General features: G+C 36.8%; 1 protein-coding gene across 2 annotated transcripts in view; it reads right to left on the reverse strand.

The window, feature by feature from the left end:
- The window catches only part of PARD6G (par-6 family cell polarity regulator gamma), a 146,925-nt gene that overhangs the window by 96,665 nt on the left and 30,552 nt on the right, over nt 1-19,708 (reverse strand). For both annotated transcript variants that reach the window (XM_031946766.1, XM_031946767.1), the window contains exon 2: nt 7,147-7,369. In XM_031946766.1, coding sequence (XP_031802626.1) covers nt 7,147-7,369 — 223 coding nt within the window. The remainder of the gene's footprint in view (nt 1-7,146; nt 7,370-19,708) is intronic.

The raw sequence follows: 19,708 nt of genomic DNA on the forward strand, positions 1-19,708 counted from the left end.
TGTAGAATTATAGGCTTCTCAAAGGCAGGAGCATTTTTTCCCCTAGTCTTTCCAGTCTCGGGCCCAACCCTGCACAAATCTTTCGAGAGAAAGAATGCCAAAATTCCAATAGACTAGTGATGGAAAGAACCATTTGCATCCAGAGAGAATAGAGACTAAATGTAGATCAAAGCTTAGAATTTTCACCTTTTATTGTTTGCTTGGATTTTTTTCTCTCATTTTTTTCCTCTTTTGATCTGATTTTTTCTTGTGCATCATGATGAATATGGAAATAAGTTTAGAAGAATTGCACATGTTTAACATATATCAGATTGTTTGCTGCCTAAGGAAAGGAGGAGGAAAGAGATGGGAAGAAAAATTTGGAACACAAGGTTTTGCAAAGGTGAATATTGAAAACTACCTTTGCATGTATTTGGAAAAAATAAAATACTATTTAAAAAGAAAGAATGCCAAACAGAAGGAACATAGGTTGGAATCCTTCCTCAGGGACCAGAAGAATTCTAACTTTTCTGAGGCTTAGTTTTGTTTATCTAGAATGATGATAATAGCACCTATTTCATAGAGTTGTTGAGTGCATCAAATAAAAATATGTACTTACAACACTTTGCAAACCTTATATTGGTATGATGATGATGATGATGATGATGATGATGATGATGATGATGATGATGATGATGTTAGGCTAACTAAAATGTGGAAATGAATAATGACTGTTTCCAAATCCAAGTCTGAGGTTTTTTTACCTTCATTTTCACATTATGGAAGTCAAAGAATGTAAAAATATTAAAACAAATTAATAGCTAAATATGTGTGAAATATTTTATGTAGCACATAAAAGAAAAAAAAAAATTTAAGTTCTCACCAGACTAAAAATTACTAAGTACAATAAATATCTATCACAGCCTCAAGAGAAAGATTGTGTTCATTGGATAAACGTGGAAAGGAAAGTATCTTGAACCAAAGAGAGCTTGTTCTTCCCTCCACTTCTTAACCTGGAACTAAATAGAACTAGTAGATGAAATTGTCTCACTGACTCATAATTAAACTTTGTGGTCTTTCATTTGTACTGTTTTTTTGGCATATGGAGTATTTATTAGATAGAAAAAAATAAATATGGAGTTACTGTTTGTTCTTCCTGTTTAGTGTGCTAAAAATAGAAAGATTTGATAAATATCTTTCACAATGACCAGTCTTGGTTCTTCATTCTCCTGCCTGAAGCAGGGGTCATCTTCCAAAAATATTGCTCCATCCTGCCAGAGAAGGAGGGGCCAAAGGAAAAGTCTGGGAATTCACAATTCAAGTAAGATACTAGTGTAGCTTCTCTCATTTGGGGAAAGGGTAGGGGGGACACAGAAGGAGAAATGAATGCCTCTCAGTTCTAACTTGAATTGCATTTTTAAAAAGTAATGGAAATGCATAAGCATTATTTATGCTGCCTAAGAACAAGGTCATATGAGAACCAAAATCAAATTCCTTTTGGAGTAAAGAAATGATGGGGAAAGAGAAGCATTTTTGCTTTTATATATGTTAGATTTTTAATGGAAATTTGACACCAAAATGACAAACGTCTTAATGACAGCATCCTTAACCAGTCAAATTCACATATCCAAGAGTTATAAATCAGGATCCTCAAAAATCAACACAGGGAACCCAGAAACTGTGAGTCAGATGTCCTTAAATAAGGTGGTACCCCCAAATACACCATTGCTACCATAACCAAGTGGGGTCACTCCCAGATTCCACAAATCTAGGAATATGAGCACTATGCCTTGCTCATAGCCACCAGAAGTTAACAGATCAAGGGAGGACTAAGGATAACAATGGGAAGGGGAAAGGGCGATGACACCATTCTGGTTTCATGTCAAAAACTGAAGGGATAAAAAGTTCTAACCTCCAAATGCATAGTTTACAGTGTTACTATGGGGGCAATGACACAATGGGAATAAGTAGGGGAAAAAAATAGAGTTCAGGATTTTCCTGCAAATGTTTTTGAAAAAGGATGACTAAAAACAACAACATATTTCTAATCCAAAACTAATACATTCCCAATTACAAACACAGACCCAAAGCTTCCTGTATTCATCTCAGCTTTAGTAAAAATGAAAACAGTCTGCCAGGCGTTTAGGCTAGGTCAGGTCTTTTTAAAGAAGCAAAAAGATACAATAAAAGCTCCTTCTCCAGAATCTAGTATACACAGTAGAGTGGGGAGGTGGGGAGGGAGAGAGAGAGAGAGAGAGAGAGAGAGAGAGTGTGTGTGTGTGTGTGTGTGTGTGTGTGATATAGTTTAGATTGATTCATCTACATAGGAACTTCCTGGTATGGTACCTCCCTTGGCCTGTTTGGACAGTCAAGCTACCATCTGTAATTTAGGGTCTTACAGTTGGCAGACAGCCTGATAGATTAAGTGATTTGTCCAGGTCATAGAACAAGCTTATACCTGTGGCGGTATTTGAATCCTGGTTCTTCCTATAAGGCTCACCCTCTATACACCATGGAATGATATATATTTATAATAATGATATTTATATTCTTATATATTATATTCCATTATATCATATATCCCATCATATTCTGATTTTCCCATTTTTCTTATCATTAAAAATGTATTGATAGCTCAAATATGACATATTCTGATATGTGTCATTTGGGGATAGGGCAAAAGAAATCCAGAGGCTCCATGAGTTATAATAAAAATTAAAAAGATGAGAAATATTCATGTGTTTTGAACTTACCATTTTCCATACATTAAGCAGTTCCAGGAAAGTTCAGAGGAAAAAATCCTTAGTATCCTGTTTTCCATGCCTTTGGTATCTCTTTAGCAGAGCTAAAGTTTGGAATCCTATACCTCGGAACCTACTATTCTCATCCCTACTCTCCCAGACACATTAATCCTTCTGTTGCTACTAATCAGCAGCCCACAGTGAATCAGGAAGAACAGAATTCAAATCTGATTCAGTCACTTAGTAGTTTTGAGGTCCCATACCAGTCATTTAACGCCTCTTCTTCAGCTTCCTCACCTGTTAAATGGGGACAATAACAGCACCAACTTCTCTGGATTATCTTGATGATGAAATGAGTTAATATATGTAAAGTGTTCTGCAAATCCACTATAGAAATGCTGGCAATTATAAACATTATCATCCTGAAGCTAACATTCCCATCTGTAACTGTTACTCACTGGAGCCATCTTAGGAGTCTGACGTGAAGCCAGCATTCTGTTATCCAGTGCTCTGGCCAATTCCTGCTTTTGGTTGTTTTATTGCTCATTAACACCTGCACTACAAGGTGGGGCAGGAAGAGGAGAGGACAGACCAAATCTGCTGATTCCGTAGCTATGGTAGCAAGGGAGGTTAAAATAATAGTTTAAAAAGAGATCTCTGAGGATCTTCTATCCATTCCTGTTTATCAATGCTTTTTGTTGTCCTTGAAGAACTGTGATTGAAGCTGCAAGTGTGAGCAAGGATCAGAAGACTTGAACTTGAATCCCAGGTCATGCCATGACTTTAAACAAGTTCATTTAATTTATACTTTAATATATTTAACATCTACTGGTCATCCTGCCATCTAGGGGAGGGGGTGGGGAGAAGGAGGGGAAAATTGGAACAAAAGGTTTGGCAATTGTCAGTGTTGTAAAATTACTCATGCATATAATTTATATATAAAAAGCTATTTTAAAAAATTCATTTAACATCAAAGGTTTAGAATTTAGAGCTCACAGGAATCCTAGACACCATCTAATAGAAGGCTCTCACTTTACAGTGAGGAAAGAACCAGAGAAATTGGGCTTTTTACCCCCCATCCCCGTTACACAGAAAATAAGCAAAAGTGATGAAATTTGAACTCCAGATCACTAACTTCAAATTAAGCATGCCCATTTCCATTGTACCACATTGCCAGTTTCATTTGTCTGAACATCAGTTCCCAGAGAATGAGATGCCCACTGAGATTCCTCCCAGCTTTGATGTTCTGTAATTCTTCACTCGTTAACAGAAACTCATCATAAGCAACAGATCTGTGATATCAGAAAACCTATCTTAAATGAATTAGTCATAACCAAAGCAAGACTGTGTCTTCTCCCTCTTTCATCCACCCATCAATCGTGGGAAACATCAAAGCCTTCCCTTATAACAATCCTGTGGAAAAGACAGTACAATTACTGTTACCCCATTTTACAGATGGGGAAACTGAGCCTTCCTCCTGTGATAGCACAGTCATACAAATAACAAATTGCTTTGATACAAAGCCAGAATTCCTTCATTCAGATTCACAGAATTATGTGGGACAGGACCTCCATGGTCATCCAGTCCCTTATCTGGAAAGAAATCCTAACCTTAGCACCATCAACAAGTAGTCATCAAGTTTTTTCTGGAAGACCTCTGATAAGGAAGCATCATCACTTCCCAAGGGAGCCCATTCCACTTATAAATAACTCTAGTTTTTAGGAAAGGGGCAGCTAAGTGGCCCAGGAGATACCTAACTCTGGAATCAGAAAAACTGCTCTCTCTGTGTTCAAATCTGGCCTCAGCCACTTATTGCTGTGTGACTCTGGGTAAATCACTTAACCATGTGCCTCAGTTCCCCTTTTGTTAAATTAAAAAAAAAAAAAAAGCTGGAGAAGGAAAGGGAAAATTTCATTAGCTTTGCCAAGAAAACCCCAATGAGATCATAAAGTAAAATAATTGAACAACCACATTTTAAAATTTTTAGCAAGTTTTTCCTGATATCAAGCCTAAGGTGTTCTGATTCCTGGTCCTAATGATTCCATGAAGTTCTCTTGGCTGATCTGCAACTAGATAAGTTCTAGTCTGGAGTCTGGAATAGTAAAGACTCATGTCAACCATTTGAATTATTCTTGGGATCTGCTTGACACCCAACACAATTCCTCACAAACAGAAAACTTCATACTCTACATGAGATAAGCAGGTCTATTTGTATTCAGAGAGGTATGAAGCATGGCAGACGGTTCACTTATTAGGAGATCATATTTTTGACCACTTCGTCTGTTTCTGGAACACGGCTCAGTCAAGCAAGATGGAAAAAAGGCCTCTGAACAAGCAACACAGATGTAGCAACTGTATACTTTAAAGTTGTTATATTCTACTTAGACCTCATTTAAAAGATATTTATTACTTTATCTTCAGTTCTAATAAAATGAGGAGTTCCTAACTCATAGAAAGAACAGAAAATTAAAATATAATAGAAATGCTGCTGAAAGCAGACAAATCTATAGCTGACAGGCCCAAATGAAGGAGAGTAAACTCTATAACATCAGACAAAAGAACTGAAAAAAACAATAATGTTAAGTCATTTGGTGAAGAAACAAACTTCTCTATAGCTCATAGGGATGTCTCTGTATTATAGGACAGTCCAATGATGTTCATAATAGAGATCCAAGTCATTATAAAGGCTAAACAGTACAGTAGTTCTCAAAGTGTGGTCTGGAGAGCTCTGCGGGTCCATGAGGTCAAAATTATTTTCAAAATAATACTAAGACATTTTACTTTCTAAAATAGCAAATAGAAATGACCTAATGAGCAGAAATAAAAGCTCTTGGGGGGAATGGGGCTTAATAATGTAAGAGTATAAAGGGGGCCTGAGACCAAAAAGTTTGAAAACTGCTAGCATAGTATATGGAGAATTATCACTGGAGCCAGGAAAACCTGAATTCAATCCATATTTCTGACAAATACTGGCTATAGGACAATTAGTAATTTTTCTAACTTCTTGGTGGTCTGACCCCATGGTATCAAAGTCAAAACAAGCAGCTAGGTAGCACAATGGATAGGGTCAAGCCTGGTGTCAGAAAGACTCATCATAGTAGCACCATGACCCTCAGCAAGTCACTTAACCCTGTTTAACCTCAGTTTCCTCATCTGTAAAATGAGTTGGAGAAGGGAGTGGTAAAGAAATCTAACATTCTTGCCAAGAAAACCCCAAAGGGGATCATAAAGAGTTGGATATGACTGAACATATCAAACTCAAAATAGAAATGGGGGTGAATAAATTGCACACATGGATCTCTGCCAGCTAAATAAATATTAACTTAGAAAACCACACACGTTTAAGGGTTCTTTTTGTATTAATATATCTACATGTTAACATCAGATAGGAATTTCACTTTAATCTGGCACAGGCCAGACTAGGGAGTATAGTGGGCAATGTATCTGACCCCTGTGTTACAAACAACTTTCTAAGCCTTTAAGTAGCAAAGAAGGTACTGACCTACATTGGTAAACTGAATGAGCTGCTTTTATGGGAGCTCCTACATCACAAGTCCCTTCCTGATCCTTGACTCCTATGCTCTGTTTAAGAAGGCAGGGAGGTTTATAACATACTTTAGAAAGAGTTCCATCCAAATGATTTTTTTTTTTTTTAAGGAGCAACGTTTATTTACTTAGAAACTAATTAGAAAGAACTTCATTTCTCAAAGATGCCATGTAAATAAGGTATTATCATACCTACTTCTTACCAAAATGCAAATACAGGGTTAGATCAAGTTTTTCTCAGAGCACAGTTTTTTTTTTAGCAGGAATATTGTTTTGCTGAAAAGAGATCATTTTCTATTCACAAAAAGCAAAAATCCAAGTATGCTACCAAGAAGTAACTCGCAAAAGGCTCCAAGATGAGTCAGTTGTAGGGCATACAGGAACATCAACCTCGTTTTAACCACGAACCTAAATTAATAATTATTTTAAGTATAATGGTATTATGTTGTTACTTATAACCATGCTAGGCTTCAATTCAAAATTAACCAAAGTTATAATTTAGAGCTAACTTTTTTTTCCAACTCTTGAAAAAATATGATGGAAAATGTATGCTGCTGTTCTTCAGTTACATTTAAGGTGCTGACTGATGCCTTTTCTTTACTGAATTCATTTGCTTCCAATTAAGAACTAAAAAAATCATTATTATTATTTATCTCTCCCCAGGAACTCAGAACTCTTCTCCAAAACACAGAAATTACAATCCTATTTGAAACAGAATCCTTTTCAAATCCTCTATCAAACTAATTAAATGCCATACCACATGATCTTAATTTCTACAGCTCCAGTTTGCAAAAACTATAAATAGAACAGAAAATGCAACATGAAACCTTGAGAACATGGAGAAAATAGAAGCCATGATATAAGAGTGAAGAATGTATACCTTGTCTTTGAATGAAGACTCTGAGCAATGGATTTGCACTTGAGACAGCCTTGAAGAAATTGTCATCATTATTGATGGGCAGTAGGTCACCGTGCACATCAGCATATCCAATCATCACGTCCATGTTCGAAATGTGATGGATGTGAAGGATAAGCTTGTAGAAGTCTTCAAACTTTCCAGGTTTGTAACGGTCCAAAGAAAATCTTCGAAACTCAGCCCCAAACTACAATTAAAAAAAAAAAATTGAAAAAATTGAAGGGAAAAAAAAAAGCTGATAAGTAAATGGCAAATAAATAGATATGGGAAGGGAAGGGAATAAGCATTTGTACAACATCTACTTTGGGCCAGGCACTGTGCTAACATGAAATATGATCCCATTTGATCTTCGCAATTCTGCAAGGTGGATAGTGCCAAAATCCCCATTTTACAGGTGGGGAAACTGAAGCAGACCTAAGTTAGGTGGCTTGACCAAGAGCCAACAGCTGGTTAGTGTCTGAGGTCACATTTGACCTCAGGTCTCTCCATTCCAGGTGTAGCACTCTATGTTCTGCACCACCCAGCTGCCATCTGGTTTGGCTTGCTATTATCTTCTGATTTTCAAACTACAAAACAATCATGGAGAGAATCCACCTTCTTAGGGCACAGCTATCTATTCAAGAGACAGTACATTACTAACATGCATTTAAAAGCAAGTTAAAATGACGCTGTATTTATTGGCATATTAGTAATTTGCTATACAAAATGTTGCTCTTTCTCTTCCTAATTAGGCTGATCTAGCACTGTTAAGTCAGAAGGGCTAATTGCCATACACTGACCCCAGAGCATCCTTTTGGCTGGGTGGTATTCACTGACAGATTGCTGAGATTGTCTTGAATAGCATCCAATTATTACAGCACTAAGTAGTCACTTAATGCCATACTTCAAAGATATGGAAATTACATACTTGTAGCTGGAGTAAGGAAGAGACAATTCCAAATCCAACCTCAAAAAATTATCTAGTTAGTTAAGTGTAGGCAAGTTATTTAACCTCTCCAAGCCTCAGTTTCCTTACCTATAAAATGGAGATGATAATAATAACACTTTCCAAGATTATTATAAGGATCAAATGAGAATTTTAAAGTACTTTGTAAACCTTAAAATGCTATTTAAATGTTAGCAATATTATTGTTTTTATTATTATAGGTCTTCCATGGATATAATCCCTCTATCAACAGGAATTATAACTCCTTTAGAAGGCAAGTGATAGTTCAGAGACACCTTTTCTGCCACTAACATGTAAGGACTTTCTTCAATTTTAGCTAGCTTATCATCATTCCTTACACATAGCCAAAGTACTACATAAATTCTTGTTGACAGATTGGTCCTCAAAACATAGTCACAAGACCGGCCAGGAAGACTTTCTAGATTGGCTATTACATCTTTCTAGAAACCTGGGTCTCTTTTCTTTCCAAAGGTATAGTTGTCAAATATTGCATATACTGTCACAATCAGATTTTGTATTGTCTTGTTTTGCTGAAGTGGGTTGTTGGGATTTTTTAAAATTAAAGTCTTTTTTTTTTTTTTTTTTTTTTAAATAAGGACATATGGGAAGGATTTCCTTCAGAAGAAAAGGAGATGTAAAAAGGAAAGATAATTGTTAAGAAGCCAGGACGACTTCCCTACCAAGATAAGGTATTTAAGTGGAATTTCAGTTGGTTTCATAACAAACCATAAAAATAGCAATAACCTACATCTTTATAGTAATGCACTGCAAAACACACTTATATATATATATATATATATGTAAAATATCATGAAATGATATGATGATAACATGAAATGTTAGCCAATCCCTGCTTTTACAAATGAGGAAATTGTAGATAAAAGCAATATATCTGTAATGAAATTGAGGGTTCACCTGGAGATGTACACTATTCTCTGTGATCCATGTTGGCCAAAGGTAATTTAACTGGTTTAAAATCTTATACTCTTAGTCCTACCAGCTAACCTAAAGAAAGCTGTCCCATTTGAATGGGGCAACAGAAGGCTTCCAGCCAAACTCTAGAACTAATGAAACTCATCTTGGGTAAAGTTTTCAACACAACAGATGTTACTGTTGGCTGCCCTATGTTTAGGAAATGTCCCCAAAAGAAATCAAGGAAACAGGCAGCTAAATCAACAGGATCCAGTTTTGGAATTATTTAAGAGCAGTTCCTGGTATAGACCATCTAGAATGAGAAATATATTGAGGTCACAACCAGAAGCTTCAATCCAGCTGCCCAAAGAGCTGATCAAGCTGGAAAAGCAACAAGAAACAATTGCTGGCCCGTCTAACTCTTTTTTCTGATTCCTGCTAACAAGACACTTCTGGAAACTATGTACCAAATGTTCCATATGATGTAGTGATTGTTTTCCCAATTTTTTGTCAACAGTAAAGTTTTATAGTTTAAAAAAATTCAACTTTCTTGAAAAATAGCACACCAAGATATCAAAGATACTGTTGAGAAACAGTGATCCCCTCAAGAAGCAGTGAGGAAAAAGACATGCTAGGTGCTTATGTGAAGGACATTATCTTCAGATTACAAGACAAGAGAGGTGGTTGTTTTCTACTATTAATTTCCATCAGGAAATTAAGAAAGAGTCAAACCTGAGATGCAGTGGATGGAGTGCTGGAATTGTTGGGGTTCAAACCTGGTCTCTGATATATACTAGCCGTGTAATCCTGGGCAAGTCACCACTCAGGGCTTCTAAATGACTTATAAAGCTATAAAGTTAAGGAACTACAGTTCTGTGTCAATGGAGTAAATTTCCACACCAGGAATGTGTTACTTTTTCAGTCATTTCTGATTCTTTGAGATCTCATGGACCATACTCTGTTCCTAGGGTTTTCTTCGCAAAAATATGGAGTGGTTTGCCGTGTCCTTCTCTAGTGAAGGCAAACACGAGTTAGTGAACTGACCAGTGTCATACAATTAGGAAGTGTCCAAAACTGGTCATACACTAGCTAGGAAAGTGGATAGAACGATTGAAATCAGGAAGACTCAAATACTTAAAGCTGCATGACCTTGGGCAAGTTGCTTCATCTTATTTACCTCCATTTCTTCATCTGTAAAATGAACTGGAGAAGGACACAGTAAACCACTCCAGTATCTTTGCCAAGAATATCCAAAAAATGTGGTCACAAAGAATCAGATGTGGCTGAAAAAGGACTGAACAACAACTTCCTGATTGCAGGCACAAACTTCTATCTCCTGAACCATCTAGCTGCCTCTAGTTATTATTATTAATAATAACATTCAGAATAATAACTAGAAGTTTACAAAGTGCTTTTCATGTTATCTCATTTGATGCTTACACAAATAAAATCATAGGTCTATGTAAAAAATGTCATTGTGATAGCGATAACTGGAAAGTAGTGAGTGGTCAAGAACAGGAGAATTCAGAATATAAACTGGAACTATTTAGTGGTTTCTTTGTTTTTTCTTGAATATAGCATTCCCAGTGCCTCATACACAATGAGCACCTAATAAATGTTTATTCACTTGAACAATACCAAATGATATGAGCATGGAGGTGGGTAGAAGACACTCTTTTATAAAATAACTGAGGAGTTCAGCTTTCCATAAATATCCAAAATGCCATAGGAGAAGAGGAAAACATAAGAAATCACAGAGCAGCAGCTACAGTTATTCCTCACCATACAGCAAACTGGAATAAAGAATGAAGGCTAAAAGGAAGCCATTCTCATCTAATTCCTCCAGAGAAAACACAGGATATGACACCTCAACCAATCTAACAAGTGGAGCAAGCTTTTCTGGCCCCTGGTTTGTCCTCCAGTGTTTGTGGGATAATTGGTAAGGAGGGCAGAGGGCAGGCACTCACTGAACAGGGCAGAACTTGTACTTGCCCCTTTCTATAGTCTCTCAGATCCCTTCTGCGTGTCTGTTCCTCCAATCTTCCTTCTTCCACTCCCACCCCCAATCAAACCATTTTAGCTTAGGAGACTGTTCCTTCCTCATTGCTACCCAAAATAATGTTGCTTTTTTGAATGTCAAGCACAGCAAATATTCTATTTCCTCTCTTCCACCTCAGTATACCCCCAATTATTTATGTGAATCCAACTCTCATTTAGCAGTCACTTCATTAACCTAGAAAGAAATCTTTTCCATCAATAAGAGATTATCATTATTTCACATTTTCATTTTAAACATTAAAAAGGATATATTTTTGAATGTTTCCTTCTCCAAGTCCTAACTTGTTTCTCTAAAAATGGCAGGGACTCTATTTAAACTTACAGTCATATGAATCTGCCCTGTGGGGAATCTCAACAACTCCTATTCCAGGCATGTGTGGTTCTAGCAACTAGAAAGTCTTTTAATAGACTCATACTATGTCAAAACTTGAAGACATACTAATCCAAACTCTCCATTTGATAAATCAAGGTGTCACAGACTATTAATGATGGGCCTAAACTAGAACCCAGTGCCATTTCAGAGTCTTTACTATTCAATCTGCCTTTCTTCATTTAAAAATGGGCTGCTGAAAAATTTTTTTAAATGTTGAGAAGAGAAAAAAGTTCATAAGGAGATAAATAGGATAGCTTTAAAAGTATGCTGAATTTAATATATGTGTATTTTAAAAAGAAGTTATAAATGGGTTTTTGGGGTGCTTAATTTCAAAATAAAACAAAAATTTTAAAGGAAAAAAAGGAATACATCTTAAGTATCCACAGTAAAAATCAAAGTGTTGGGCCACAGGCAAGATTTTAGAAGGCAGAATGCTGAATGTGTAATGGGTGCAAATATCAATTTGAATACTTATCTGTGTGGGACTTTGTTTGCTTCTGGGTAAAATAAGAACACTGGATTTAATGAGTTTTAAAGTACCATTTAGTTCTAAATCTATAATCCTATGATTATGTCTCCTCTTAAATCTCTTTCTATAATCCTATCATCTCAAATCATCCCAGTCTAAGCAAGAAGTTCTGGGATCTGAATTAATAAATCCAACAACCACTCCCTTCCCCACCCCCAATCAATCTTAGTTGGGTACACTCCCACTAGCACTTGGCCTTTTCATCTACTCCCAGATGATTCCCACATTCTTTCTTATCTCTAATCAAGACCTGAGTCTCAAATTTTCAGATATCACCTAATAAGGAACTTGTCTTATGGTTGTACTATCCACATCTCAAGCTCAAAACTGAGCTCACAATCTGAGCCTCCCCATTTCTTTACTGTTCCAGTACTATTACTAGGACCAAAGGCTCCAAACCTTAGAATACTTTTTGGCCTTTCCCTCTCTTCCCACAACGTGTCACCAAGTTATACTGATGTCACCTCTCTATCTCCGACATCTGTTCTCTGTGAGTTCCCACCGGCACCACACTGGCTTAGGCCCTCATTATCACCTGTCTAAACTATCATAATAACATCCTAACATCTTCCTGCTTCTACTCCAGTAGCCTTCCCCAAATCTTTTATTCCATCGCCAGAATTTTTTTTGTTATGACTTTTTTTCATGTTATGCCTTTACTATTTTTAATGGCTTTTTTTTTAAAGATTAAAAAATCTTTAGTGTTCCTATTGCTGTTCAAAGTCAGACTTGTGTAGTTTTCAATGCTCTCTATCATCTTGTCCCACCCTACCTTCCTATCTTAGTTCATATTGCTCCTACCCATTCAATCTGACTCTAACCAAACTGGTCTGAACAATCCCCACCCCACTCCAACATATCATGTACTTCCCTCTACATTTTTGCTGAAGCTGTTTCTGTGCCTGGAATGTTCTTTCTCCCCTCTCCACCTACTCTATAAACTCTTATGGCTCCCTATTATTTTTAGGATCAGTCACCAAATATTTATTAAGTAGCTATGTGTCACAAACTGTTAAGCATTGGGGACATAAAGAAAAAGGAAGTCCCTGTCCCATCAGAGCTCACAATTTAATGGAGGAGACAACAAACAAATACACAGTTATCCCTTCTATATCAGTTTTCCCCATTGTAGTTTCAATTTATAACGGACCAACATAAGAAATTAAATCTGAATTTTTGAGAAGTTTTGTGTAAGCTACAAACAACATGCAAATGCCACAGAAAAAGTTTAAAAACTCAGAAGTGCAATTTTGCAGAAATGTAATATTATACAATAATTATATATTATAATTTTTATATTATTGTTATATAATATCAACCCAAATTTTACAATAAGGTACTTTGAACCCTCCATAAAAGAGGGAAAAATTCAGATTTCTTTTCTGGTACAAAGGGAGGCCAGAAAATTTTACATGATTTTCCAGATCATGGGGGTACCACACTAACCCCCACGGGGTGGAAAGAATAACTGTATAAATAAGCTATATACAAGATAATAAGAAAATAAATATGAGAGCCAGGTTACTGTTGGTGGAAGGAGAGGGAAGAGACTAAAAATGTTTCTAATAGGGAAAGGTATTAGAATTAAGATTAGGAATGAGGTATGTTCTTTTTTGGCATTTAAAGCTCTACCAACCTATTTCATTCCTTTGAACCTGGAACACCATCCTATTTGCTATTCCTTGAACACACTATCTTCCATCTCTATTCATTTATCCTGGCTGATCTCCCATACCTGTAGTGCTCTCCATTCTCACATTCACATCTCAGCTTTCCTGGCTTTTTGAGACTTGACTCAAATCCCACTTTCCATAGGAAGCCTTTCCTTATTCCCATTTTAGAGATGAGGAAACCAAAGGTGGAAGAGATGGGCATGATTTGCCTGGGCTCATCCTCCTAGGAACTTCTAGCCAACTTCCCTGCTTAAACTCTCCTGCATTCATTAAAGCCCCAGTAACGACAGGATATAATATTTTCATCGATCCCCTTTTTATCTCTATACATGAGTTCCCAAATTAGGAAAGACTTCTTCATTTCTCTCCCCCCCCCCCCCCCCCGCATGCACAGTTGACAAGTATTTGTTGAACTCTTACTCCTTCAGTATTTCTACATTTCTCCTATTTCTATATTCCCTCCCTAAGTTTTGAGTGAGATAGGTGAAGCTTTCTCAAGGAGTCTCTGAGATTAGGTCCAAGTCATGTGATCCCTCTTCCTAGAGCCAGAAGATCAGGTCTTGGGCCCAGGTTGCAGAAGATCACTTGAACCCTAAGCCTAGAGGTCTCTAACGACCAAGACCCTAGGTAAGTGACAGGAAGTGACGTGACCCACAGGAAGCAGACAACATTACTACTTCCTGTGGACCAGGTCAACAAGCCCGTGTTGGGAGCTAAATTGTCTCCCAAGTGTGCTTGGACCTCTCCCTGCAGGGAATAAATAAATGTTTTCTCTTTGTACCTGAAGATGTCTCTGAAATTGGGGAAGGGGGTCTAGCACCCATCTCACACAGTTTTATATTGCCCTTAGAATAAAATGCAAACTCCTCTGGAATGTAAAGCCCTCCACAATCTGTCTCCCATATTTTTCCATTACTTCCCAAAAACGCATTCTAAGGTCTGGTCAAAATTTGCCGCATTTCAGGCAGGATATTATAATTAACCATTCCATGCTTTTGGCCAGTATTTGAAATGCATTTCTTGGTTAACTCTATTAGAATTCTTAATTAACTTCAAAAGTTCAGCTCCAATACCTTCCAGATTCCTTCTATAGTTAAGTGTCATTTCTCTCCCTTCCCTTCCCCCTTATCTCTAATTTTAATCTTCATCTTTCTCTTTAACTTTAATCTCCAAATTGCTGCTATCAGATGAATTTCATCCCCTGGATGTTTCATTTCATCTCAACTTAAAACTATCCAAAATGGAACTTTTATTTCCTATAGATTCATTTCTCCTCTAAATGCCTCCAGTTCTGTAGTTGATGTAGTAATCCTTCCAGGCACTCAGGTTTGAACCAAAGGAGAGTCATCCTTAATTCTTTTACATCTCTCAATCCCCATATCCAATCAGTTGCCAAGTTTTGTGGAACTTAATTCCACAACATCTTTGGAATCTTTGCCCTTCAATTCTAATTCACTAATTCATGCATGATCTAATCACTTCTTTCCTGGTATACTTACTAATTGGTCTCCCTGACTTCAGTGTCTTCTCTTTCCAATCAATGGTCCACAGACCTGCCAAGCAGATATTCCCAAAATACAGAATTGACCATTTTAACCCTCCTGGACCCCAAAATCTTTAATTGATCACTATTGCCCCTAGGATAAAATTCAAGAAAAATCCATAATCTGGAATTTAAAGGTCTTATGGTTCCCACCTACCCTTCCAGTTTTATTTCATGATACTCCCTCCATACTCACATATATTCTCTCCCTCTCTCTCTTCCCTTCCTTTTCAAGCCAAACTGGCCTGTTAGCTGTTCCTATAAATGGCATTGTAGATATCCTACACAAGTAATCTTCCAGATATGAAATGAACACCTTCCTCACAATGTTTCTAGAATATCTTTGTTGTTCAATCATTCAGTATCTCTTTCTGACCCTCTAGACTTTTGTCTATGGGATTTTCTTCACAAAGATACTTGAATGATATCATTTTCTTTTTCAGTGTGTTCCCATTTTACTGATGTGGAATTAAGCAACTTGCAATTTATTTAATGATGGTCAAATTATTTATATGCATATACAAAAATCTGTGTCACCTTGCTTAACCTGTGCCTTCTATTAGCTAAAGAAACCATGTCTGACAAAGTTTAAGTCTTGAACTTCTGTGTGTGTGTGTGTATGTGTGCAATTAACAACATCCCAAAAAAGAGATGTAGAGAATGAAAAGGTAATCATTTTATCATAATTTATAGCCAAGAGAAAATAAAATCTTCAGGTAGAGGAATTCACACCTTTGGCATTTTGAATAGCCTTCTACTACTATTGTCAAAAGTCTTTTCCTGGTTTTAAAAATAGATGTTGAAAATAAAATGAAGTGATCATTGTTCTTTTATTTAATATTGTTATTTTATTTAATAGCCTTTTATTTACAGGATATATACATGGGTAACTTTATAGCATTAACAATTGCCAAACCTCTTGTTCCAATTTTTCACCTCTTACCCCCCCCCCCCCCCCCCTAAATGGCAGGATGACCAGTAGATGTTAAATATATTAAAATATAACTTAGATACACAATAAGTATACATGACCAAAACATTATTTTGCTGTACAAAAAGAATCAGACTCTGAATTATTGTACAATTAGCTTGTGAAGGAAATCAAAGATGCAGGCGTGCATAAATATAGGGATTGGGAATTCAATGTAATGGTTTTTAGTCATCTCCCAGAGTTCTTTTTCTGGGTATAGCTAGATCAGTTCATTACTGCTCCATTAGAAATGATTTGGTTGATCTCGTTGCTGAGGATGGCCTGATCCATCAGAACTGGTCATCATCTAGTATTGTTGTTGAAGTATATAATGATCTCCTGGTCCTGCTCATTTCACTTAGCATCAGTTCGTGTAAGTCTCTCCAGGCCTTTCTGAAATCATCCTGTTGGTCATTTCTTACAGAACAGTAATATTCCATAATTTTCATATACCACAATTTATTCAGCCATTCTCCAACTGATGGACATCCATTCAGTTTCAGTTTCTAGCCACTACAAAAGGGCTGCCACAAACATTCAGTGCACATACAGGTCCCTTTCCCTTCTTTATAATCTCTTTGGGATATAATCCCAGTAGTAACACTGTGATCAAAGGGTATGCACAGTTTGATAACTTTTGAGAATAGTTCCAAACTACTCTCCAAAATGGTTGGATTGTTCACAACTCCACCAACAATGAATCAATGTCCCAGTTTTCCCACATCCCTCCAACAATCATCATTATTTTTCCTGTCATCTAGCCAATCTGACAGGTGTATAGTGGTATCTTAGAGTTGTCTTAATTTGCATTTCTCTGATTAATAATGACTTGGAGCATCTTTTCATATGACTAGAAATAGTTTCAATTTCTTCATCTGAGAATTGTCTGTTCATATCCTTTGACCATTTTTCAATTAGAGAATGGCTTGATTTTTTATAAATTAGAGTTAATTCTCTATATATTTTGGAAATGAGGCCTTTAAGTGATCATTGTTCTTGCCCCATAATCACAAAAGTGTTCAACTTCCCCCATCTCTGGCAACACTAGTAAATTTCATTTTGACAAATATCAGAAAAAAAAATAACTAGAACAAAAAAGGAATGCACAGTACCACATTCTATGTCATAGAGCTGGGAATGTGAGGGGAGAGAAGGGGCCACTGGCTAAAGGATACCCTCCCCAGCTAGCTCTGAGGCTATAACTCTGAAGTGGAATTATCTTCCAGTTTATAGGTTCTTAAGAGACTCCTACTTGGCTGCCAGAGAATTAGGAAGGGACTTAGGCAAGGCAGCCTGGAAGAGGATGCCAAGTAATACTCTTTCCCTCGATGCCTGGTTGATTGGATGGTATATGCTAATTTGTGGTAGGGTTTCAAAGCCAGGGACGATTGGGTTTGGCAAGTATAAGAGTCAGCAGTAGGCAACTTTCCATAACCAAACTCCACTTCAGCAGGAAAGTAAATTCTAAGACCACCTGTGGTCATTCTTTCAGTTTAATCATAAAGCTAAGATCCAGCAGAACAAAACAGAAAACTAGCATGAGGTCTCAATGCCTTTAGCCAAAGGTTACATGATCCTCCCCAAAAAAATTCTCCAACAGATTACAGATTACATAGGAGAAGCAAGGAGAGCAAGCAGAGGTGGACAGGAAAGAAAGAAAAGGAGACTGGGAAAGTGGGGGGGGTCGGAGGGAAGAGAGACACTGAAAGGGAGAGACATACACAGAGATAGAAAAACACAACTGAGACATGGATCCAAGGCAAATATGGTTATAAGAATAACTCCAGAAGCCACAAAGAACAATTCCTTATTTACTTATTAGCCACAGACATAAACTGGAAACAGTTTGGAAACAAAATAATCCATGTGGTGACTGTAGATTAGCTTCACAACGAATCAGTTTCTTGCACATAGTAGGCACTCAAAAGAATATTTATAAATAGGACTGGTTTAAAAATTAGGTGTGGCAAAATAGTTTCTTTTACACTTCCTCTAATAAACTCATGCATCTCAGCTCAGAAGGGACAAAGTCTTAGAATTTACATGGACAAAGGCTGTATCTTTTTCAGATTACATTGTTAAATGACAATTCCCTAATTAAAAATAAAAAAGACAACAAGGCTGATATGGTCTTAACCACAACAGCAAACACTAGAACTGATGGCATGCTCTAGCAGGACCTTTCCTTATTATAAACAAAAGGGATTCATTTAGACCAGTAGATTACACTAGCAAGTGAAACAAAGTTTACCTACTTACCTACTGATTGAACAGAGGGTGGAAGGATATCAGCATGGAATGGAGGGAATAAAAACACTATGAACCCTTTGTTCTAATGACTAAAGAATTAGTCACAAAGGTGCTTTCCAGACAAGTCAAACAATTTCTTTAAATTTTTTTTCATTATCAACTTAAGCATTTTTAAAAATAACAAAGGATTTTAATTAAATAGCATCATTAAAAAATAGAACATTTCTCTCCATAAAGTTTGAGCATTTCTATGAATATCTATATGCATAGACTAAAGAGAGATCTTAGAAAATATGTGTGATCTATCAGCACATGGGGCAGCTGAGTAGTGAAGTGAATATTGCACTGAGCCTTCCTGAGTTCAAATCTGGCCTCAGATTTGGGGTTTGCCTCAGTTTCCTTATCTGTCAAATGAGTGGAGAAGGAAATGGCAAACCACTCCAATATCTTTGCCAAAACCCCCAAATGTGTCATGAAGAATAGGAACGACTGAAATCACTGAATAACAAATAAATGTTAATAAATCTAAACACTTCAATATACAAAGAACAGAAAGAGGTTTGTGTTAAAAACTGGAGTTCTATTAGAGTATACATTGCTTTTAATATATATATGTTAAATTTGACAAGATAGTAACAAAAACTGCCCTGCTTTTGAAATTCTCCATATTTTAAGTTTTCCTGATGTTCTTTTCTTTCTTTCTTCCTTTGGGGGGGACCACCCTCTTACCCCACCCCAAATAGAAGTCCACCCTTGTTAATCAAAAATATACTCCAATAGACTTAAAAGAGAAGTTCTTAATTTTTGGTGTGGCTTATTCCACTCTCCAATCTGTAGTTCAGCCTGGTTTCAATGACATGTCCCTTCCAGGATAAACTGATAACTTCTAATCTCAGAGACTGTGTGATCCTAGGCAAGTCACCTAACTGCCTCAGTTTCTTGTTTGTAAAATGAGTTGGAGAAAGAAATGGCAAACCACTCCAATCTTTTCCAAGAAAACCAAATGAATAACAAAAGAGGGCAGCAATCTAGCTTCCAACTCACTCTACTCTTTATAGGCAGCTCTGCCTAGTGCCTGAGCCAGCTACCCCCAGTGTCTCCCCTCTGCCCCATCATAGACATTTTTGCCAGGCTGATGAAGCTACCAGAATAATTTCTGTTGCCTACATTTGTAATTCAAAGGAACACTAAATTTCTGTTCCAAGTTAGTGAAAAGAAGCAAATTTGTTGCATGCAAATTCAGACTTCCTGAAATGCATACATGGGAGATCA

Source organism: Sarcophilus harrisii, chromosome 1 (assembly GCF_902635505.1).
Source record: "Sarcophilus harrisii chromosome 1, mSarHar1.11, whole genome shotgun sequence".
NCBI lineage: Eukaryota > Metazoa > Chordata > Mammalia > Dasyuromorphia > Dasyuridae > Sarcophilus > Sarcophilus harrisii.